General features: G+C 50.6%; 1 protein-coding gene across 1 annotated transcript in view; it reads left to right on the forward strand.

Moving 5' to 3' along the window:
- The window catches only part of Myo18b (myosin XVIIIB), a 208,631-nt gene that overhangs the window by 119,000 nt on the left and 67,041 nt on the right, over positions 1–22,590 (forward strand). Inside the window, exons 35-39 of the mRNA XM_057764761.1 lie at positions 3,829–3,942; positions 7,228–7,344; positions 10,134–10,217; positions 10,750–10,887; positions 12,846–13,031. Coding sequence (XP_057620744.1) covers positions 3,829–3,942; positions 7,228–7,344; positions 10,134–10,217; positions 10,750–10,887; positions 12,846–13,031 — 639 coding nt within the window. The remainder of the gene's footprint in view (positions 1–3,828; positions 3,943–7,227; positions 7,345–10,133; positions 10,218–10,749; positions 10,888–12,845; positions 13,032–22,590) is intronic.

The raw sequence follows: 22,590 nt of genomic DNA on the forward strand, positions 1-22,590 counted from the left end.
TTCCCATCTCCCCAGGCCCATGGGAAGGAGGATGTTCTCCTTTGTGTGTGGAGAGCCTGGAGTCCTGTCACCCCACCACAGGGGTCTGTTCCACCCTTTACACATTACAGAAAGCTTACACTTGTGCCCCCCACATACACACTCACATACACATTCATACACTCACACACACATTTACTCACACATTCACACACACAGACATTCACATACACTCATACAGAATACACACTCTCTCTGTCTCTCTCACACACAGCTTTCTCCCAGTCCATGCCGTGTGTGTGTGTGTGTGTGTGTGTGTGTGTGTGTGTACCTTTGATTTGTTTTACATGCCAATCTCAGGGTTCTGAGCCACCTAGCTCAGCTCAGCTCAGCTCACCTGAAGTAGGAAAGAAGCTTCAGAGAAAATGGGAAGGTCTACCGTTCAGATGTCTTCAAGCTTGGCTGCATGTCGATGCTCCAATTGTATCATTACAAATGTGTCTCTTGGACTGGGCTTGCTCAGCTTGTGAGTGCCCTGACTTGAAACATTTGTGCTACCAGAAGGAAGGTCTCTTGCTATCTTTTACCTCAATGTCCTCAATGCCAGTACATCTTAGGAGGGTCATAGGCTTGTCTACAGCTGGGTGTGAGGTCATGATCATGAACACATGGACCTTTGGGAGACAGACATTTCTCACAGTCTGTAGAGATGGGTGGAGACTGAGTGGTGCCCAGGCTTGAGTTCCGATCCGGCCGTTTACTGTGTCTATGACTGTACAAAGCACCAAGCTCTCCACTTAACCAGCTAGGATGGGGATGACTGCTATACAGGTTAGATGGGCTACACTTGAAAGTGTCCAGGCAGTGCAGGTCTCGGAGCAAGGGCTCGCATGGGACCCGTGTGTATGCCATCCACAGATTATATAGAGTACAACTCATTGGCTGTACCCTGTAGGACTGCTCAATGCACAGAACCACCCCACCCCATTGTTTTGTGGTTGGGAAAAAACTCAAAGGCTCGGGGATATCTGCTCAAGGTCAAAGGCACGCTGGAACTCCATTTTGTCTGCTCTCTGTTTTGTTCCTACTCACAGTGTGATGCCCAAGCCCCCCTCAGGGTAGATGGGTGTCTCACCCCATAATGTCTAATGGTGTTTATATGCAGAGGTTCCGGAGGGTCAGGGTTGAACTGAGGGTGGACACAGACCCACTGAACAGAAGAACAGCTCCAGGGTCCTTGGTAGCCAGCTTCCAGAACTGGAGCAGATCTATGGAGACTGGGCTGATTTCCTTAGCAAACCATGTGCTGACTGAATGTGCCAGGATGAGGAATGTTCTAGCTATGGAGGGCATTTGGTGTTCGCTGGGTACAACAGCCACATTTATACTGTTTAACAAACAAACAAACAAAAATCACAGTGCAGAAGGTACTCTGAGCCTTGACGGCCTTCAGCAAATACCAAATACACTGTGCTGCTAAGGTCTGCTGTGGTCCAGCCCACAGGAGGCTAAGAGAGGTGGGTCTGGACTTGATCTGACCCATGATCTGGCACCTCTGCCCTGCTGTGAATGTTTGATTTGAGCACAAGAGGCCTTGACTGTGGAGGGGACAGTGACTCTCGGCAGCCCTCACTCTGCACCTCGCATGCCAAGCTGTCACTTGGGCAGAGAACAGCCTGTTAGTGATGCTGTAAGAGTCCTCACTTGCCGACTGGCCACCTCTGCAGCCTCTGCTCTCTGACTGCTGTGGTAGAAATGCCGGGGAAAGGTGTTTGCTGAGCTGACTCCAGCTTACATCACCATGACAGGGTGATCTGAGCTCATCCCTTCTGTAACTTACAGGTGACTCCACACTCAGTGTGGGAATGACACTCATAATGATTCTTGCCGTGGATCACCCATAATGGAAAGTAGACCCACAGCCTGTGTTTCTTCCTGTCCCCTAAAGTATAATAATTGGAACCTTTAAGATCCGAAATGAGACTCTGCAGCAACTGTAGCCCCAGCTGCCTGACAGATGCCTTGGTCTATGAGATTTCTGCTCAGTCCATGTAGAGTAGGTTAGACCCACCTCCCTGTGCACTTCTGGGATCAGGGACCACCCTCCACCCATAGATAGCAGCTCCTGCCAAGCCTCAAATGCTTCCTTAAAATAAGTTGTATTTGTCCTGCTGGGGTGTATGTGGTGGGGAAGAGGCTCTAACTCATGTTCTACAACACCAAAATGGGATTTAAAGTCCCCACATGAGGGGCTGGGGATGCAGCTTGGGGATGAGCCCTTGCCTGGTCCATGTGACCTGGGTCCTTCCCCAGCACTACACAGATGATACAGTTCCCCACAGTTGTGGGTCCTTCCATTTCTCTCCAAGCCCAGCCCTCCCCACCTGCTGGAGCACTCTAGTCCCCTTCCAGGAGGACTCTGTTGTGCCTTCACCACGCATCATAGCTCCCACACTGCTTCTCCACCTAACAGCCAGGGAGGAGCCACAACTCACTAGGAGAAGCCCAACAGGCTAGACTAAAATCCAAGCCTGTAGCCGGCCCCTTGCTTCGCTGCTGTGACCCCTGTGTACACCCTTGGCATTGTCCCTCTTGTCCCTGGAGGGGCACTGTCTGGCTACACTCTTGTGGTCCCGTGCTCTGCTCTAGGGCTGTTGCACTTGCTCTGACCTCTTCCCTACTTGTGTTAGCACAGATTCATTCTCAGTGAGGCCCTGACCCAAGTTCTGCTCCCCGCCTCTGTAGAGAGCCCTTCTTCTAGCCTCTCTGCCTCACTCGAGGCTGGGCTTTCCAGTTTGGCATATCTAGCTCACTCTGAAGTCTCATCTCTTCTGTGGACGGTGCCTTGCTCACACCAGTGACCCCAACTCTTGGGTTATTGCCACAGCCACGGTAACACATGGGTGGAGCACCTTGACATTGGAGCTGCTCATTGTCTGTTGGGGGGGGAGGTGGGATTGCTCCCACGTGGGTGGTGTTCAGCCCTTCTTGGACTCAGGCCTTTCTTTCCTCGTCAGCTTGCTGCTGGCTCCCTCGGTGGCCTCTTCAGTAGGACCCTGGTTGCCTCCCCTCCTCTAAGCTCTTTTGTTTCAGTTGTTGTTGTTTTGAGACAGGGTCGGCCTGAGGCTAGCCATTCTCCTGCCTCAGCCTCGCTAATGCTGGGTTACAAGTGTGTGGCTCCATGACCAGATCCCTTACCCTTCAGGAGACAGTGGTTTCAGAAGGGAAAGTCTGTATGTCAGGGAATGCTGGGTTTGCCTCTGTTTCTTGCAACTGTGTAGCTCTGGACAAGGTGCTACCCTACTTTGAGTCCTAAGTATTTTCTGTGTGTTTTTTTCTGTCTGAATATTCTAATTCTAGGGATCATGGGAAACATAGACATTGGACATAGGGTTTGTGTGCTGATAGGAGTTTCTCAATGGGACAGGTCACTCTGGGGGGCATGGCATGTGCCTGGGCAATTGTAGCCTTCCAATAGACGAGAAGGTAGAGGACGAGAAAGCAGTTTGAGTTACTGGCTCAGCCTTTGAGGTCTGGTCGAAGGTGAGCACAGGAAGACTCTTCCGTGTAGAATGTTTTTACTTTAGTGGGTTTGCAGACCAGGCTGGCCGGTCCTGCCATCCTCACACTGTTCCTTTGTCACTCCCTGTGCTCCCCAGAGGCTATCACTACTGTCCTTGCCTGTCTCCTCTGGGGAGTAGGCATCCTCCGGTGTTTGCCTCAAGCATACATACCCCCTGCTCACAGGATGTGTGTCGACAGACAGGTGTGAAGGTGTGGGCTGGGCTGGGCTGTTAGGGAGGGAGGATGTCCGAGAAGTGACTTCCTTCTGCTCCTGTTCCTGTCCAGCTGGAGCAGAGTGAGGCCAAATGCGAGGACGCCTTGAAGACCCAGAAGGTGCTGACTGCGGACTTGGAGAACATGCACAGTGAGCTGGAGAATGTGACCCGGAGCAAGACCCTGGTACTGTACCTCCCACAGCCCCACCCAGAGGAGCAGGCTCATGGTCTGGCCTTGGCCTGCTGGGGACATAGCCTTGGAAAGGAAACACTTAGGATGTGGGCATCCCCTTGAGACCCCTCTGAGTCACCCCACTGCTGGGGGATACCGGCTTCTGTTGTAGACCTTCTGAGTATTCAGTTCTGTAAGAAGGATAAGGGAACTTACTGTGGACCTACTGAATACTTGGTTCCCTAAGAAGCAAAGGCAATTTGTTATGGGCCTACTGGGTGCTTGATACTGAATTCAACAGAATACACACACACACACATACACACGCATGCATGCACACACACACGTACATATACATGCACACACACATGCACACACAGGTGTGAGATCACATTTACAAAGGCAAGCAAGGAAACCTTCTGTGGACCTACTGTGTACTCAGTAGCATGAAGTTTCACCTGCGATAATAAGCAAAACTGATCAGCCGGGTGGTGGTGGCGTATGCCTTTAATCCCAGCACTCGGGAGGCAGAGGCAGGCGGATCTCTGTGAGTTCGAGACCACCCTGGTCTACAAGAGCTAGTTGCAGGACAGGCTCCAAAACCACAGAGAAACCCTGTCTCAAAAAACCAAAAAAAAAAAAAAAAACCCCAAAAACCAGAGCTGATCATATGTCCATTTGTGCGCTCACAGCTGTACATGGTTCTCGGGAACCTCTCGCAGCCCTCCTGTGTTCTTACCACCATGGGACTCTTGGTATTTACCATCAGACTGCTACATGCCACCTTCTCTAAGAGCTCACGTCAACTCCCCGCACTCAGAAGACCTGGCTATTCATTATGTTATTGTATGCTCAACACTGAGGGGGACGGAAGAGCCATATATCTATCATGTTGGTGACAATGTCTGGAGTCTGGATGATCATACTTGACTTAAACTTGTATTCAATATACAGAATTCTATAGTCTGCATAGAGGTGGGGAGGCGCCAGCTCATGCTTGAGCAGCATCCTAACAAGCCCTTTATCCTGTATTTCATTGTTTTCTCAATGAAAAGGAACATGTCCGGAAACCCACACATGTGCTCACACATTTTTCTAGGGTTTCTATTGCTGTGATGAACACCATGTTCAAAAGCAACTTGGGGAGGAGAGGGTTTATCTCAGCTTAGATGCTCACATTACATTCTATCAGGGGGAAGATAGGACAAGAACTTTGGAGGCAGGAACTGAAGCAGGAGCCGCGGAGGAATTCTGCTTACTAGCTTGCTACTTACTGCTTGCTGTCTGCTTTCTTCTACAAACCAGGACCAGCTGCCTAGTGGGTGACATCATCCATGATGACCTGGGCCTCCACGTCAATCATTACTCCAGAATGCTTCACAGGCCAATTTAGGGGGCGTTTTCTCAACAGAGACTCACTCTTCTAAATGTCTCTATGCTGTATAGAATTGATGAAAAACTGACCAAAGCAACTGACCCTTTGTCAATTTGACACACATATACGTCACTATCCAACTATAACCTTTCCTTCCTCATGTGCCCCCAAGATTACATGTTAATATTAATATCACAGTATTAAGACTATCAAACTGTAAAAGTCCCCCAGTCTTTAGAAAATTCAAACACTTTACATTTCAATCTCTTTAAAACCCACAAAGCCGGGCGGTGGTGGCGCACGCCTTTAATCCCAGCACTTGGGAGGCAGAGGCAAGCGGATCTCTGTGAGTTCGAGACCAACCTGGTCTACAAGAGCTAGTTCCAGGACAGGCTCCAAAACCACAGAGAAACCCTGTCTTGAAAAACCAAAAAAAAAAAAAAAAAAAAAAAAAACCCACAAGGTCTTTTTCAAAGTTCAAGCTTTCTCTAAAATACTCAAAATTTCTCTAAAATTCCATAGTCTATTAACTGTGAGCACCTATTTTTAAAAAGTTACAAAATTTCTATTTCAAAAAAAAAAAGGAAGCTCCAGAGCACAGCCACAATCAAATCAAAGCAAAAACAAACTTTAGCAGCATAAAAAATTCAGCAGTTGGTGTCTAGGGCCCCATTATCCTCTGGGCTCCATGAGGCTCCATTTCCCTAGCGCTGTGCTTTGTCTGTAGGCTCAGGCAAGCTCCACTCCACAACCTTTGCTGCCCTTCCCAAGTCAGGCCACCATTGTCTGCCCTTATCTCAATCCTCCTGTCTTCCAGGGTCCCACGTAACAACCCACTGAGCTCCAAGCATTCAAGGGCTTTTGCAGCCCAAACTTCAAATACCACCACAGTCCTTCCAAAAACAGGTCTGTCATAGCAATAACCCCACACGCGGCTCCTATTTCTGTCACACTTAGAGTTTCCATTGCTGTGGTAAAACACCATGGCCAAAAGAGTGTTGGGAAGGAAAGGGTTTGTTTCTTCTTACTGATTGTAGTTCATCACTGAAGGAAATCAGAGTAGGAAGCTGGAGATTGGAGCCGAGAAGAGGCCCTAAAGGAGGCTGCCTCCTGACTTGCTCTCCATGGCATGCTTAGCCTGCTTTCTTTTTTTTTTTTTTTTTTTTTTTTTTGAGACAGGGTTTCTCTGTAGTTTTGGAGCCTGTCCTGGAACTAGCTCTTGTAGACCAGGCTGGTCTCGAACTCACAGAGATCCGCCTGTCTCTGCCTCCCGAGTGCTGGGATTAAAGGCGTGCGCCACCACCGCCCGGCTTAACCTGCTTTCTTATACACCCAGGACCACTCACTTAGGTGGTAGTACCACCAACAATGGGTTGGAGCATCCCACATTAATCTCAGAATAGATGCATACATATACATACACACGTATATGTATATGCATGTACACATACACACACACACATTTTCTCAACTGAGGTTCTCGCTTCTTAAATGACTCTAAGTTGTGTCCAGCTGACTAAAAGCTAACCTAGACACACATATACATGTACAAACACACACATCCACAGGATATGCCTACATACACATAAAATCACCAAATACACATGCAAAAGAAATGACCTTGGAGGGAAAACCCCCAATCAAATCCATCCACCCACACAATATATATTTATTTGGCACCTCTTGGATGCCAACTCTGATACTTGGTGCTGGGATATATGCCTGTGTGTGGGACAAAGTCCCTGTTCTCAGGGACAATGCAGGCTTGTGCTTACACGTCTATGCCTTAGACCTTTACATGTGTATGAATGGATTCCAAGAGGTTCCCACAGGGCCAGAACACTTCGTACGTGTTGCATCCACATCTACTGAGCATTTAGTACCCACGAGCGCACACTGAGTCATGCACTGCCTCCCTGCAGGTGGACGAACAGCTGTACAGGCTGCAGTTTGAGAGGGCAGACCTCCTGAAGCGCATCGACGAGGACCAGGACGACCTGAACGGCCTCATGCAGAAGCACAAAGACCTCATTGCACAGGTCAGGACCTCTCCCAGCTTGTGAATTGGGCAGATTTAACAGAGCTAAGGAGGGGCTGTGAATTCTATGCAGCCCTGGGGAAAGCTGGTGCGTCCTCTGGAGGGCGGCTCCACCAGGCAAACATTGACATCGTAGGGCCACCTCCCTGTCCACACACATCCACCACACACACATCTGGCCACCTCCCTGTCCACACACATCCACCACACACACATCTGGCCACCTCCCTGTCCACACACACATTCACCATGCACACATCTGGCCACCTCCCTGTCCACACACACATCCACCATGCACACATCTGGCCACCTCCCTGTCCACACACACATTCACCACGCATGCATCTGCCCACCTCCCTGTCCACACACACATCCACCATGCACGCATCTGCCCACCAACCCATCCATTCAGCTGTGTCTTAGTCATTGGTTCACCACTGTGAAGAGACACCATGACCACGGCAACTCCTATAAAAGAAACATTTAACTGGGACTGGCTTAGTTCAGAGGCTTAGTCCATTATCATCATGGCGGGGAATGTGGTGGCACACATAGAACTGGAGCAGTAGCTGAGAACTACATCCTAATGTATGTGCATGTGCGTGTGTGCTCACGCACGTGCACACACATACACAGAGAGTCAGAGAGGAGAAGAAGAAGGAGGAGGAGGAGGAGGAAGGAAAGATTCTAATCCTTCTCAAATAGCGCTATTCTTTGATGACTAAGCATTCAAATACATGAGCCTATGGGGCCCATTCTTATTCAAACCACCACAGTCTGCCTTTCCATGTGCCCACCCACCCATCCACACACCTATCTGCTATCTACTCACTGTGTCTAGCCACCACCCATATACTCAGCCATCCAGTCTGTCCATCTGTTGTTTACTGAGGGCTAGTTCTCCTCTGGACACTGTAAACAATGCCAAGGACACTTTGGTAAGCAAAGGGACTTCCACACTTCCCCTGTGGCTTTGTGAGCTGAACAGATGTTGCCACGAAGCTACCCAGAGCAGCATGTGGTGGGAGGCGGGCTGGCAAACTGAACTGAGAGTCCAGAAAAGGATGGAAATCAGGGAAGGCTTCCCTGAGGAGGAGGTACCAGGTAGAAACCCAGATGAGGGTCAGGAGTTAATGGACTTGCAGTGGAACCATGGGGGCTGGCAGGAGGGCAACCCATGTGCCTGGGAGGGAGGTGCATGCAAAGTTTCCCTGAGGCATTGCAGAGGCTGAAGGGAGGTTGGTGGGGGAAGGCAGCAGCCATGCACTCAGGGAGGCCAGGAGAGGAAGGACAGGCCAGGCTCCTAGAAGGCTTCGTTTGAGGGGAGATGGGAAGCAGGGCAGGAGAGCTGCAGCCAGCATGCTACCCCACCCTGTCAGCTCTGCCTTGTCCTACAGCAGTCTGGAGCTGAGGCGTGGGGGCGGGCACTGAAAACCACAGTGTCAGGCAAATTTGAGGGAAAGCGAGGGATGTGATGTGGACCTGGACAGGGAGGAGACAAGGTGGCTGGGAAAAATGGGAGCTTTGCCTGGAATGAATGGGGGATGGACCGAGGCGCCCAGCCGGTTTTTGAACTTATCCCAGGGAGACAAGCTCGGTCCAGGAACATCAAACATCTTCCACACTCATCCCCAGAGGGGAGGCATGTCTGCAAGACAAGCGGATGTAACCCGAAAAAGAGTGGAATCACCAGGGTTACAGCTGCTACCAGAGAGCCTGTGCCTGAGTTGTGGTTAGTTTTGTCCAATGTAGAAATGATTCTGTTTGGCCACAGGCCAAAACATACATGAGCTATGACAAGTGAACAAAACCAGACATGTGGTAGAGCAGGAGCCAAGAGGCCTCCACATCCTCGGGAAACTCGCTCTTCAGAGACTGCCAAGCTCAGCCGTTGCCTCCACATCCTACAGGGGTCTTGACTCCCCTCTCTCTCTGACCTTGGAACTAACCTATGGAGGGGGCCAAGCAGACACTCTGCCCGTAGTTAGATGAGGATACCAAGGAGCAGAGAGTCCCTGGCTCACTCTGGCTGCTGTCCAAGTGCGGGTTCCCAGCTCCCTGACGCTCACATCACTTCTCCTCCCAAGTTAGTTTTATCATTACCCTGACTGGCTAGAAGTTGCTAAAGGGCAGGATCACCTGGGCTCGTGATTTCAGGAGTTTGGTGCCTGTTTGTTTGACCCCAGGTGCTGGGAAGGACATCAGTGTAGCAGGAGTTTGTGGCTCATGGCTGACAGGAAGCAACAGAGATTCAGCAGGAAGGAGCCTGGATAGGGCACACCCCTATGATCTGTGACCCCAAGTGACCTACTTCCTCCGTCTAAGCTGCACCTTCCACGGTTCCACCAACTATAGGTTCAAACTGGAGATCTATGGATGAATTAAACCTTCCTTGCAGCCCGAGCCCTGACTGTCACTTTCCAAAAGCCCTTTGATGGCAAGCAAAACCCCACTGGGCATAGACTGTGGGAGACACTTCTCATTCAAACCACAGTGCTACGCTTGGAATGTTTACCGGATCCCGGGGCAGCCCTGATTGTTCTGGGCTCTCCAGAGTGTGACATCAAGAACTCGGCACTCACTGAGTCCCTGGACTGATGCCACGGAGTGACTCAACAGAGATGGGGCCTTGGGAAGCTGTGACTCAGCAAACCGAGATGGGGTGTTGGGAAGGGGTAAAAAGCAACTTATAAGGTACCATCATTGTCACAGAAGTTCTGTAGAGATCTGTGGGCTGAGGAAGAAGGGGTTCTGGAAAGGGCCTCTTTATCTTGTTTTCTGTCTCACCAGTCTGCTGCTGACATCGGGCAAATTCAGGAGCTGCAGCTGCAGCTGGAAGAAGCCAAGAAGGAGAAGCAGAAGCTGCGGGAGCAGGTAGGTGCTCAGAGCCTCCATGCTGTGGGAGATGGGAGGATCCCCAGGTCATCTGCTCAACTTCAGTCATGTGCCAAGTGCATTGAGAAAGTCCCAGTGGAGAGACAGCTCCACACACTCCTGTCACAGTTTCTCGTTCCTGCCCCATACACAGACAGCCCAATGCACCAGTCAGTGCTGGCTCCCCCTTCCTCTCCCCCCCTCTGAGAAATTGGTCCTAAGAAGAGAAGATGCCTGTGAGTCAGGCCCACACCCCTTTGGGAGCTCTTCCATAGGAGCCATGATTTCTCTAAACCTCAGTACCTAGCTGATTATTTTGAGCCACCAACTTCTCCTAAGTCCTGCTAGAGCTGGTGTGCATGCCTGTCAGAGTGGCCATGTCCCATTGCACGCGGGTGCCGAGTCCCGATGCGCATGCCTGTTGGATGGTGCTGGCCAGTGTGGATGGTCAACATGTAGCAGTGGAGCAGGGAACTGGTACCAGGGGCGGGACTCGGGTCAATGGTGCCAGTAGACTCTTCAATGTGCCCAGCTGCAGGTGGCTCAGCTTCGTATCCAGTACCTGGAGCAGTCCACCGTGGACCGCGCCATTGTCAGCAGGCAGGAAGCTATCATCTGTGACCTGGAGAACAAGACAGAGTTCCAGAAAGTGCAGATGAAGAGATTTGAGGTATTGAAGCCCCATGAGCCATTGGGAGCGGGGGCAGGGACTGCTGTGTGAGCCCCCATATCACTTGGTTCACATGCTTAGCTTGAGACGAATCCGACCACTCCCTCTGTTCCTCTCCCTTCCCCTGTTCTTTTTTCCTTTATTCTTCTACCTATTTCCTAGAGCCACCATGCACCCATCCGTTCTCCCCCTCTGCCCCCTCCTGCCAACATCTTCAGCCCATTCTTCTCTTGCAGCCTGTTTTTACCCCGACTCTCATCACCCTCCTCTCCTATCTCCTCCCCTCTTCTTCCCTTACCCTTTCCCTCCTCTTGCCTTCTTCGGCCTAGGCTCCACTGCCCACCCTTGAGTCCGTGGGTACCACTCTCTCCATCTCTGTCTATCTGCTCATCTTCTCATACACGTCAAATTCCTATGGTCAGTTTCTCCCGCAGCCATCTATGCAGCTCCGTGTTGGTATGTACAGGACAGACATATGAGCACAAACAGCCGCATCACAGAGTATGCCATGACTGTACAGATGGAACCTTCTAGCATTGGAGAGCCCACCTGGCTTCCAGGATGTCTGCAGTATAGCAAGACCCTGGTGGGCTTGGACGGGGTTAGCAAGGACACTGACATCAATCTTGAGCCAATAATTTCAGTGTGTGTTCACTTTTTCTGTGGACCAAGGACATGAAACGTGTACAGAGGTCACCTCCACTATCAAAATCCTCCGCCATAGCCCTCTGTGCTTGACTTTAGCAACGCCGTGCAGGGTGAGGAGTAAGGACAGCCTTCACCACTGAGAGCGAGCGTGGGGTCAGGTAGGAGTTGATGACACCAGTCCTGACCCTCTCCCCAGGGCCTGTGCTCTAGTTTCTCCGCAGCCCTCACCCCTTCACTACATGGTGTTTGGATGTGAAAGGCCGTGCCCCTCACCCTGAAGCTCTCCCCATCCCAGGACATGTGGTCTTAGATATGGCTGCTGTGGATAAACAGGGAAATTCTTGTTGACCTTGACCTTCATAGACTTTCCAGGTAGCTCCAGGGGACACTCAGGCAGGGGCCTCCAGACCCTGGAAATGCTGTTGATGGCACTGCATGGCTGTCTGCATCTGTGGAGTTGTTACTCAGTTCTAGCATAGACAACTGTCAGCAGGAAAAGAAAAAACCTGATGGTAGAACCTGGAAGATCCCAGTCTGTAATCACTGGTCCCCTCTGTCACCATTATCCAGGCATAACAGAACCTGTGTCCTTGCTGGGAAGGGTCACTGAAGACGCCATGTGATGCCTCTTTCTCCCCTTCCAGCCTGACAGTCTCCAAAATGGGGCCTAACAGGGCGGCTCCCCTTTGGGTGAAGGTCTCCGACCCTGACTCTGTCTCCTCCAACCACGGCTGCCAGAACTCCCAGCAAGTCTTGAAATAGTCACATAACCCTTGCCTGTGTCAACACTCCGCCATTTGCCCACTGGCATTTCACAGATCCAGATTCCAGGCTCACTGGCTGCCTAATAGATCCAGATAACACTGAGGCCTTTCTAGTGTGCAGGAGCCTGGATGCTTTTGTCTTCATCCCCTCATTAAGTCTGATAGGTTTCTGTCCCTGGGAAAGGCAGAGCACTGAGGGTCGAGAGAGAGGAGTGACCTCACCCTCACCCAAGGCCAGCTCTCTCCTGCCACAGGTCACAAGGGGTGGAAGGGGGAGGGCATCTTTCTGTCACCCATGCCACTGCATGGCAGATGGGGTGTGCAAGCACTGGCTCTGTTGTTCTCATGCCCTCAGGGCCAGTCCACCTTAGTCCCTGACAGCAGGGTCAGCTCTAGTGTGTTGTCTGGACAGAAACCACAATTCTCAACCCGGATCACTTGGCACACACATGCAGAGGCCCAGCGAAGGAGTCTGTTCTTTTGAGACTTTGCTTCAGACCTCTGGTTTCTTCAGGTGAGACCAACCAGGCTTTCTGCCCTTCCCAGGTCCTGGTAATCCGGCTTCGGAACAGCCTGATCAAGATGGATGAGGAGCTGTCTCAGGCAGCCAAGTCAGAGGCCCAGCAGCGAGAAAACAGCCAATATTATCAGCGGCGCCTGGAGGAGCTAAAGGCAGAGATGCAGGAGTTGGTGCAGCGGGAGGAGGAAGCCAGCCGGCGCTGCATGGAGCTGGTGAGGGCCGGCCCTCGTGGGCTCTTGTGTAGATGAGCATTTGAGCTGGAGTGGAAACTTCCTTTTGGTGGGTAGGGAAGCCTTCTTATTGGGAGACTCTAGGTTGCCCTCTTGGGCCTTTGGGGGAGGGTTACCAAGGAGGGAGAAACAGAAGACATGGGCTGAGAGGCAGCACTGTCATTGGCTACAAAATCTTGAGGTGTACCCAAAGCCAACCAAAGCTTCTGTGCTGCTGGAAGCTTCTAGACTCAGGCCTGTGTTTTCTGCCTCGCATAGGCAATGCCCAGGACAGGGTGGCCTTGGGCAACATGGAGGGAAACATGGTATGTTTAATGTCTGTCTTTCCATCTCAGTGTGGAATGCTCACAGTAACTGTGGTTTGTCGAGTGGGGAAACTGAGGCTTCAACTGCCACTTGTGGTAAATGTGGATTCATCTCTGGGCTTGGAGCAGAGACACCAAACGTGGAGGGTGGAAGAGGCATCTAGAGACTCGGGTACTGGGAACGAACAGTGTGCCTGTTTTCAGAGAGGAATCCTATGTCTGTGGTGAAGATGGGGAAACTGAGGCCCTGGGCTATCCAACATGCCAAAATGAGGCTCAGTGAAGGGACATGGGTCTGTATCTCTAGCCATGCCATTAGTCACTGGCATCTGTATCTCAAGCCATCCACGGCATGGACCAAGTACATTTTTTAATTTGTTTTCTGCCTTGTGGGAATATCCTCCATCTTTTGATGTATTGTTCCAAGAACAGTTCCCTGTGGGATCACGGGGCACATGACAGCATTAGTCTTGGGACAGGCATATTGAAGTCTTCAGGGCTCTTACTCTGCAATGTGGGGGCAGCACCCCTCTTTGTCTACTGTCACTCAACCTTCCAGCAAGTGATCCTGCGCTTACACTGTCCTTAAGGTCCCCAAAGTGAGGTCATTTCCCCGCCTTCCTGCGAAAGGGCTTGCCCGCTGTCCTCTGCTACAAATGAGCTTCCGGAGCCACCATCCTCCACAGCCAGAGTCGAGCTGTCAGCTCCGTCCTTGACAGGTCTGCTTCCTACACGGTGACAGGCGAGGTGCTCTACAAAGCCTGAAATTCCCCAGACCGGTCCAGGTCCCTGACTGAAGTTCCCTTCTCACCCTGAGGGAGAGAAAGGCTCTCCTCCAGCTGACAAGCAGGGTTCATTAGCCACCCGCTGCCTCTGTCATAGCCTGTCCGCATCACCTCTGGCCTGGAGGAAAGCTACCCCAACCTCCATCTCCCGGGATGTCTTTGTTAGCTGGCTGCACGCGTGGGCACACTGGTCTGTCAAACGGCAGCTTTTCTCTGTCTGTGCTGCCTCCCTGCTCCCATGTCCTCTCTCCCTCTTTTCCATTCTCCCCTCTGCGCCTCTGTTCCTAGGGTAATGCGCAGCTCTCTAGAAACTCTCAACCGCTGGAGAAATTAGACAGATGCCCCTGTTGCAAAAGCCCCAGGCTGCTTGGAACTTCTCAGAGCAACCTTAAGATGTGTCCCCTGTGGGTTTCATAACAATGGACTGCAAATAGGGTGTGGTTAAAGCCACAGGCTGAGTTCTCAAATGTTGTGGATGGAGGTCAGACCAGGCCACACTTACTCTGAACACCGCCCCTTACACCCCATCCTGCCCTCCCTGCCTCCTGATGGCTGTAGGTCCTGGCCAATGGCAGCTGGCAGCACAGCTCTAGTCTGAGCTTCCATCTCCACAAACCTTCTTGCCTGAGGGTGCAGGCCTCAGCTGTCCTTCTGTACCAGTGGGGACAGTTCCCCGTGGATTTGGGGTGTACCCTAAATGAAGATTGAGCTGATTGTGCAAGTAAGCTCACGTTCACAATCCTGGGTGCACATGTGTCAGCCACCCGGAACTCACCCTAGAAGTGCAGGCATCACTTTTGCCATGGCAAAGACATCTGGAATATCCCACAGTCTTTTTAGGGCATCTGATGTGGGCAAAGCTTACATGGGCAAGTTCACCTGGAGGTCTGCATTGGTTACTTCCATCTCTGTGATTGACACACCCAACAGAGACGGCCTCAGTTAGGGAGGAGGAGGTTTATCTCAGTTCAGGTTTCCAGAGCTCTTAGCCCTCATGGCTGGGAAGACACAAGGTGGGAGCCACCCACCCCGTGACTGCAGAGGTTGGTGACATCGTCTGTTCACACCAGTGCACACCAGGGTCAAGAAGAACACACCTAAACCAAGCAAGGATTTAACCTTCAAAAGCCACCTATAGTGAGATACTTCAGTCTGTCAGGCCTCATGACCCAATGGTTCCGTAACCTTCAAAGTAGGGCCACAAGCTGGGTGGGCCCAGGAGCTCAAAATGTGAGCCTGAAAGGGCTATTTCCAATTCAAATCTCCACACACGGTCTTTTGCTAAGAGTGGTTGTTCCCAGTTTACCAGTATATTCTTGGCCTTTGGGTCCCAAGGACTCTGCAGCAGTAAAAAAAGAGGTCTGGGCTAACACAGGCACTTAACAGACATGATGAGGAAGGAGGTGGGTCTCCAGGTCCCTATGGTATGGAAGCGAGGACACCGGGGAAATGACATGCTTGCTGTCATTTGAGGATACCTTGTTGCTAAGGCTAGTTGTCTCCCTGCTCTGGCATCCTGGTCAAGGCCCATGGCCGGGACCAGCATATCTTCCCATGTGTCTTCTCTACAACTCAGTGTAGAAGTCAGAGCCCTGGTCCCGTCCTTCACGCTAGATGTGTCCTCAGAGTGCCTACTGTGTGTCCAGCACCATGGTGGGCTAGGTGTTCTCGACCAGTCCACATGTGGGAGATACAGAACTGCTACAATTAGGGTACTGGCCTTTCCCAGCCAGGTATAGAGACAGGAAGTTAGGTCACTGGAGGGCACACCCTCGAAGGGAAGATTGGGGTTCCAGACACTTCCTGCCTCTTCCTTTGCTTGTTGACTTCTATAGGTTGAGTAATCACCTCCACCATGTTCCCACCACAATGTTCCAAAGCACCAGGGCAGGAAGTCAGGGGCCGCTACCCACACTAGCCTTTCCTCCTCCTCTTTGTTTCCCTCAGGTGCTTTTCACAGGCTAACACGGCAACTGTAGTGTGGAGCGGCAGGCCGCTTCCCGCCGCCCGGCTCCTGCACGGCTAGCTTTACCCAAAATAATCACACGGAAACTGTATTCTTTTAAACACTGCTTGGCCCGTTAGTTTCAGCCTCTTATTGGCTAGCTCTCACATCTTGATTAACCCATATTTAGTAATCTGTGTAGCACCACGAGATTTGGTTTACCAGGGAGATTCTTAACCTGCATCTGTCTCGGAGAGGAGAGTCATGGTGACTGCCTGGAGAGGAGAGGCATGGAGTCTGCTTTCACTGCCTTCTTCCTCCCAACATTCTGTTCTGTCTACTCCGCCTACCTAATTTTCTGTCCTATCAGGGCCAAGGCAGTTTCTTTATTAATTAGCCAATGAAAGCAGCAGATAGACAGATGACCCTCCTCCATCAGGTAACCATCACTCGTGTATTTTGCACAGATGCAGTTTCCTATTCAATGGGCCAGAATCCTCACAGGAAACCTCAGTGTCATGTCCCACTAGCACTGAATGTTCCTCCCATGCACACCTTCGCCACCACTGAGCCATGTCTAGAGCAAAGCCTTGCCATCCGTACCTTCTATTTTAGAATTAAGATCTCCCAGAAGGAAGAAAGGTAATTTCCTAACTCTATAATTCAAGCATTCATTTATCTATCTACCATCCACCCATCTATTCACCACCCATCCATTCACTCATTGATCCATAAATTCCACCCACCCACCCATTCATCCATCCATCCACCCACCCATCCACCCAGCCATCCATCCATCTATCTACCCACCACCAACCTACACATCATCCATTCACCCATTCTTCATCCGTCCGTCCACCCACTCACCCACCCACTTACCACCCACTCACTCACCCACCCACTCACCCACTCATTTGTCTACTCACCCATCCACCCACCAATCCATCTCCTCATTCATCCATCCACTGATTCTCTCAGTGAATGTTGAGTTTGTTGAAATATTGACTATCAACTCTGCCAGGCCAGGACCATAAAGGGGCAGATGTGGGAGGTTGCTCAGGGCTGGAACTGTTGACCATGTGTGTCTAGCACTGAAGTCTTCCCTGAGATATCCCTGGCCTTTCAGTTCAACTCTGCTGAAAAATGGCTCCATTGTAGGAGACCAAGTAGGATTCTGGGCCCCTGGGACCCGTGAGCTGTCACAAGGATGTTGATGGATCTTCTGTCTGCAGTCCTTTCCGCCTGTCCCTGGCCAGCTCCATTTGTCACAGTTGGTGTTGGTTTAAAGGGCTGTGAGCTGTTGCCTGTGAGTGATTGATCCCCCAGCTGGCTCACCAGCACATCCAGATCAACATCCATTACCCCACCAATGGAACTTCTCTCCTTGCGGAATAAGAAAAATGAGCTCTGCCCATTAATTTTAGTGGATGTACTATTCCTGGCAACTCCAGGCGCCATTGTGGAAAAAAGAATATTCTGGCTCTAAATCACTCAAGTTCCTTTGTCATCGGGGTACAAGACAGCTCGCCTCTGAATTTATATTCTGTTGTTTTGAGTTGTCACAGAACCCAGGAGAACCAACCTGGTCCCTGGACAGTCTAGGGAAGTTGTGGGCTGATGGTGGGCTTCACGAACCTTGATCTCCCACCTCAGCACTGAGACCTACCACTTTCTTACTTGACTGGCCTTGTGCCTTTGCCTGAGGCCGCCTCGGCAACTCAGAGCTGGTGTCAGGTGGCCCGGCTCCTACACAGTGCAGGGCTCACCTGTTCCTTATCAGCACCTGCACTCATCTTGCCATGCAGACGGATTGGGGTCACTGCAATCTGGCACCAGCCAGATGTCTCCGTGGGTAAAGGTGCTTGGCAGCAGTGCTGATGGCCTGAGTTTGATTCTCTCACGGTGGAAGGAAGGAGCTGACTCCTGGAAATTGTCCTCTGCTCTCCAGGCTCCATCTTACTCAGTATTGAGAATGATTGCTGTGTGCCCAGGCCCTACCCAACCCCCGAGAAAGAGACTGGCCATGGGGCTGCAAGCCTGACTCTTCAGCCTTGTTCCCATCCCATCTTTCTCATCCCAGATCCTTCCACTGTGTGCCAATGAATGACAACTGCCTCCCCTCCCCAGCTCTCCTCCCGTCGTTACTCATGGAACTGTTCTTACTTGCATAGGAGGTCAAAGTGTACGTTGATCCTATTGGGCTTTTATAAGTTACCAAAATATGGATGTCATAAAACAAAAAAGACCCATTATGTCCCAGCTCAAGAGACCAGAAGTCTGAAATCAAAGTATTGGCAAGGCCACCACACCCTGTAGATTCCAGGAGAGATGTTGTGCTCTTATCCATAGTCTGGTGGCTTCAGGTGACCTTGGCAGGTGGCTGCACCAGCTGGTCTCCACTTGTGTCCTCACACGACTTTCTCTTCCCCACTGACTGTCTCTGAGGCCACATTCACTGGATTTAGAGCCACAGCGTCTTTGACCATTCTTGTCATTGTGACCATTTGACTCATGGCTTTAGAGAGTCCATCGTGGTGGGGAAGCTGTGGTGGAGAGTTCAGTTCATGTCGTGGTGGGCCAAGAAACAGAGGACAAAAATGGGAGCACTCGGGGCAAAACGGGAGCACTCAGGGATGACGTAAATCCAGACCTCATCCCCCGAGTGTTCAGAACCTGCCCCAAAGAGTGCCACCAAGACCTTCCACACTGTAAGCCTGTGGGGACATTTCATATCCAAGCGATTACCGGACTCTGACCCGGTCTTGCCACCTTTATTAATAGTTTTTGCAAAGACCCTGGTTCCAAAGTGTCATAGTTTGAGGCTCCAAATGCATATAAACGGGGGCTGGGTACCACCTAACCGTCCATAGGACGGCAGAAGGAACAAACCCAGGATTGCATGGCCTCCTGGCACCTGTGAGACACAGGACGCAGCCCTTGCCCATCGAGTGGCTGTGAAGTTGGGAGAGACAAGAAATGCCCGTATAATAGCACACGGCAGACACTGAGAGTTTCCATTTGTGTTCTTTCTCCTCTCCCTTCAGAGTTGGGCTCTCTCCTTCCCTCTAGCGTGATCTGCCTCACCCTGCTCTGCATCCTACCCCCTATTAATCTTTTGTTGGTGATTTGGGTGGCAGTGACAGTGGGTGCCCTCCCCTTCTCCCTGCCAGGCTCTGGGCCATGGGCGTTACATCCAGGTCTCATCCTTTTTTTTTTTTTTTTTTTACCAGTAAAGGAACCAGGCAGCTTCTCTAAGTCCTAGGAAGTGACAGAGGTAGAATTTGAACCCAGGCCTGAGCCTCTTTAAGGCCTATTTCAGACTCAAAACATCTGAGGTCCATGCTGTTTACTCATTGAAGTTCATTTTCAAGAAAATCACAAAAATTATTACTTTTCATTGTGTAACTTAGGGTTTTCAAACCATAGTGTTATTCTGGGGTGGGGTACTGTGGAGTACAGTCTAGCACATGTGTTATTCTGGGGGGGTGCTGTGGGGCACAGTCTAGCACATGTGTTATTCTGGGGGGGTGCTGTGGGGCACAGTCTAGCACATGTGTTATTCTCAGGGTGGGGTGCTGTGGGGCACAGTCTAGCACATGTGTTATTCTCAGGGTGGGGTGCTGTGGGGTACAGTCTAGCACATGTATTATTCTGGGGTGGGGTGCTGTGGGGCACAGTCTAGCACATGTGTTATTCTGGGGGGTGCTGTGGGGTACAGTATAGCACCCTTGTTCTCTGTTCACCAGGAGCAAATAGCACCACCATCAAAAAATGTCTCCAAACACTGCTGAAATCCCAAAGAGGCAAAGTCACTTCTTCAGAGGGGTCTGATCAAATTCTCACAGTCACCGTAAGGGTGACATCTGTGCAATGTCCCATCTTATAGATGACTCAGTTGAGGCTGAGGGAGACCATGGGATATACCCTAGGTTCCAAGGCAGCTGAAGAGGGGCGCATAAGAAGACAGAGACCAGAATGGGAAAAGGGAGAAATTTAAGTTCCTGTACAGGGAAAAAAGACAGCAGCGTCCATGAGCACCTAGTGGTAACCTTTGGAGACCCAGAGGCAACATCACAGTGGATTCCAATCTGGGCGAAATTGAAAGCCTCGTTATAGACTGTGTACTTTTAATAATGTTTAAATAAAATATGGGATCACGGGTGTGATCTCCTCCCCACGTCTGGCTTGTCAGCACCCTGGCAGGCTCATAAATAGTTAATGGACAGCCACTTACAGCTCTCCTTCTGTTAAACCCAACATCAATTTTATATGCCCATGAATTATGGATCTGCCATTGCTTTGGGGTGCATTTTCCACCTTCAAATGGGAAAAAAATGAAAAGAAATCCCGGTCTTAAGGAAATGAGGGGCCTGGCCCCGCCTCTGTGTCCATCCATTTTCCTTTAAAGAAAAAGGCTTCTCCTAGGTATAATGCATGAGTGAGCTGGATCTCACAGTGTCCACCAGACCCTGGGATAGAAACTGGAGTGAGGGCCAGTGAGTGCTCAGCTGACCCCTCATGGAAACATCACCTGGCTTCTTGTGTCTGCCCATGCCCACAGTGTAAAACATCCCGCCTGGAGCTGAGTACAGTTCACTAAACACAGTGGGGATCCAGGCACACAGGACGCTGTCATACACCATCCCCTCACAGAGAGAAGAGAAGCCCCAGAAGCTTGGGTCACAGAAAAGCGCTAGTAAAGATGGAGGAACGTGACATTCTTTTTTTGATATAATTATTTCACTGACATTTCATATGATTTAATTTTTACTAATAGCGGAGTTTGACACTTTGCTTGCAAATCTGCTGACAGTCTAATAACAAGCCTGCTAGCATCGTGCGCCTGCGAGTCTTTCTAGAGTGGGAACCACATGGGGTGGGGCTCTAGTGCTCTGCTTAGGAGGTTCCCAGGCAAGCAGAAGGAAAGAGGTTTCAAGTCAGAAAGCTGTGAAATCAAATCTCGTGGCCCACTATCTCTTTTCAAAAGCAAATGTGCCATTCCAGAAGGCTCGAGTCCTAAGGCGTTGTAAGCTCAGTATAATCAGAGCTGGGCAGTGGCTCGGTGGGGAAAGTGCTTGCCGTGCCGACATGAGGACCTGAGTTCCATGCCCACCCAGCACCCATGGAAGAAATCAGTAGTGCATGCTTGCAGTTCCAGCACTGTGGAGACTGGAAGATCTCCGGAGATTGCTGCTAGCCAGTTTAACCTGAGTGGCAAGCTCCAAGTCCCAGTGAGAGACCCTGTTTCAAAAAACACATGGTGGACTACCCCTGGAGAAACATAGCCAAGACTGACTTCAGGCACGCACATATACATGTGTGCGCACACACTCGTGGACACATACGTACACACATGTGGACACACTCACATACACTTACACACACATACACACACTCATACACATATATACACAGGGACACACACATATATATAGGAACACACACTCACACACACATATATACACACATTCAAACACACTCACATACACGCACACACTAACAAAACTCTGAAGCAAACCATGCAGGCCACTCTTTCAGCTCTGTTTGTACTGTGTTTCCTAGAGATCCCCTTTTCTCTACTTTTTTCTATTTTCCACAGACTCTGCCCACATCCAGGAAGAGCCCTCAGAAGTCCAAAGCCAGACCCTGTTCTGTGTTAGACTTTGCTTTTGTTTCTTTATGTTGTTTTTGTGCTCATTGAGCCAAGTGTCCAGTGTTCAGACTGACACACAGCCCGTCCATGGCTCGCCCCAGGTGCCCACCCAGCCCAGGGCTGAGGGTGTTTCCAGTTTTCAGACTGACACACAGTCCGTCAATGGCTCCACCCAGCCCAGGGCTGAGGATTTATTCTACAAAAGCTCTGAGCATTCTCTGCTTGCAAATGTGAACCTGAGCTCAGAAAGATGAATTAATTGGAATTGGAAGTGAAGTATTTAAAAAGTCATTCCATATGGAGGGCATTTGGGGCCACAAGCCGGGTGTAAATAATGTATTTTATGGTCCCCCAACAGGGAGGTAGTTTCCTAATTATTTCCCATTACCGTTATCTCTGTGTAATCCAAATGGCCCAACACAAGGAAGGCTCAGCATTCACAGACTCCTTTACTCTCCATTCTCAGAGCCTCCTTGTGTTCAGAGCTGACAGGGCAGCCATGGGGGTTTCCACCCTGTCCCCCAGTAACCATGATCTCTGATAGACTCCCTGGCCCCTATTAGCATTCCAGTACCAAAATGACTTGGTCTTAAATGGGGCTAAGGACCTGGGTTCTCCAGCCTCCAGGCTTCTGCAATAGGTCTCTTCCATGCCGTCTTTAATCCCAGACACTGAATGAGCTCGTCACAATTCAGAAGGTGCTGGCATGTAATGAAATGAGTTTCTCTGCATCTGCCTCCGAGATGAGGCATCCAGACAGTAAAAATCTATTACTGAAAGCCTACCTAGGAATAATTGGGTCCATTACTCCCTGGCTTGTGGCTTTGTTTCTGCAATTGGAAAGTGGCTCTCT

This window comes from Chionomys nivalis, chromosome 3, assembly GCF_950005125.1.
Source record: "Chionomys nivalis chromosome 3, mChiNiv1.1, whole genome shotgun sequence".
Classification (NCBI taxonomy): Eukaryota; Metazoa; Chordata; class Mammalia; order Rodentia; family Cricetidae; genus Chionomys; species Chionomys nivalis.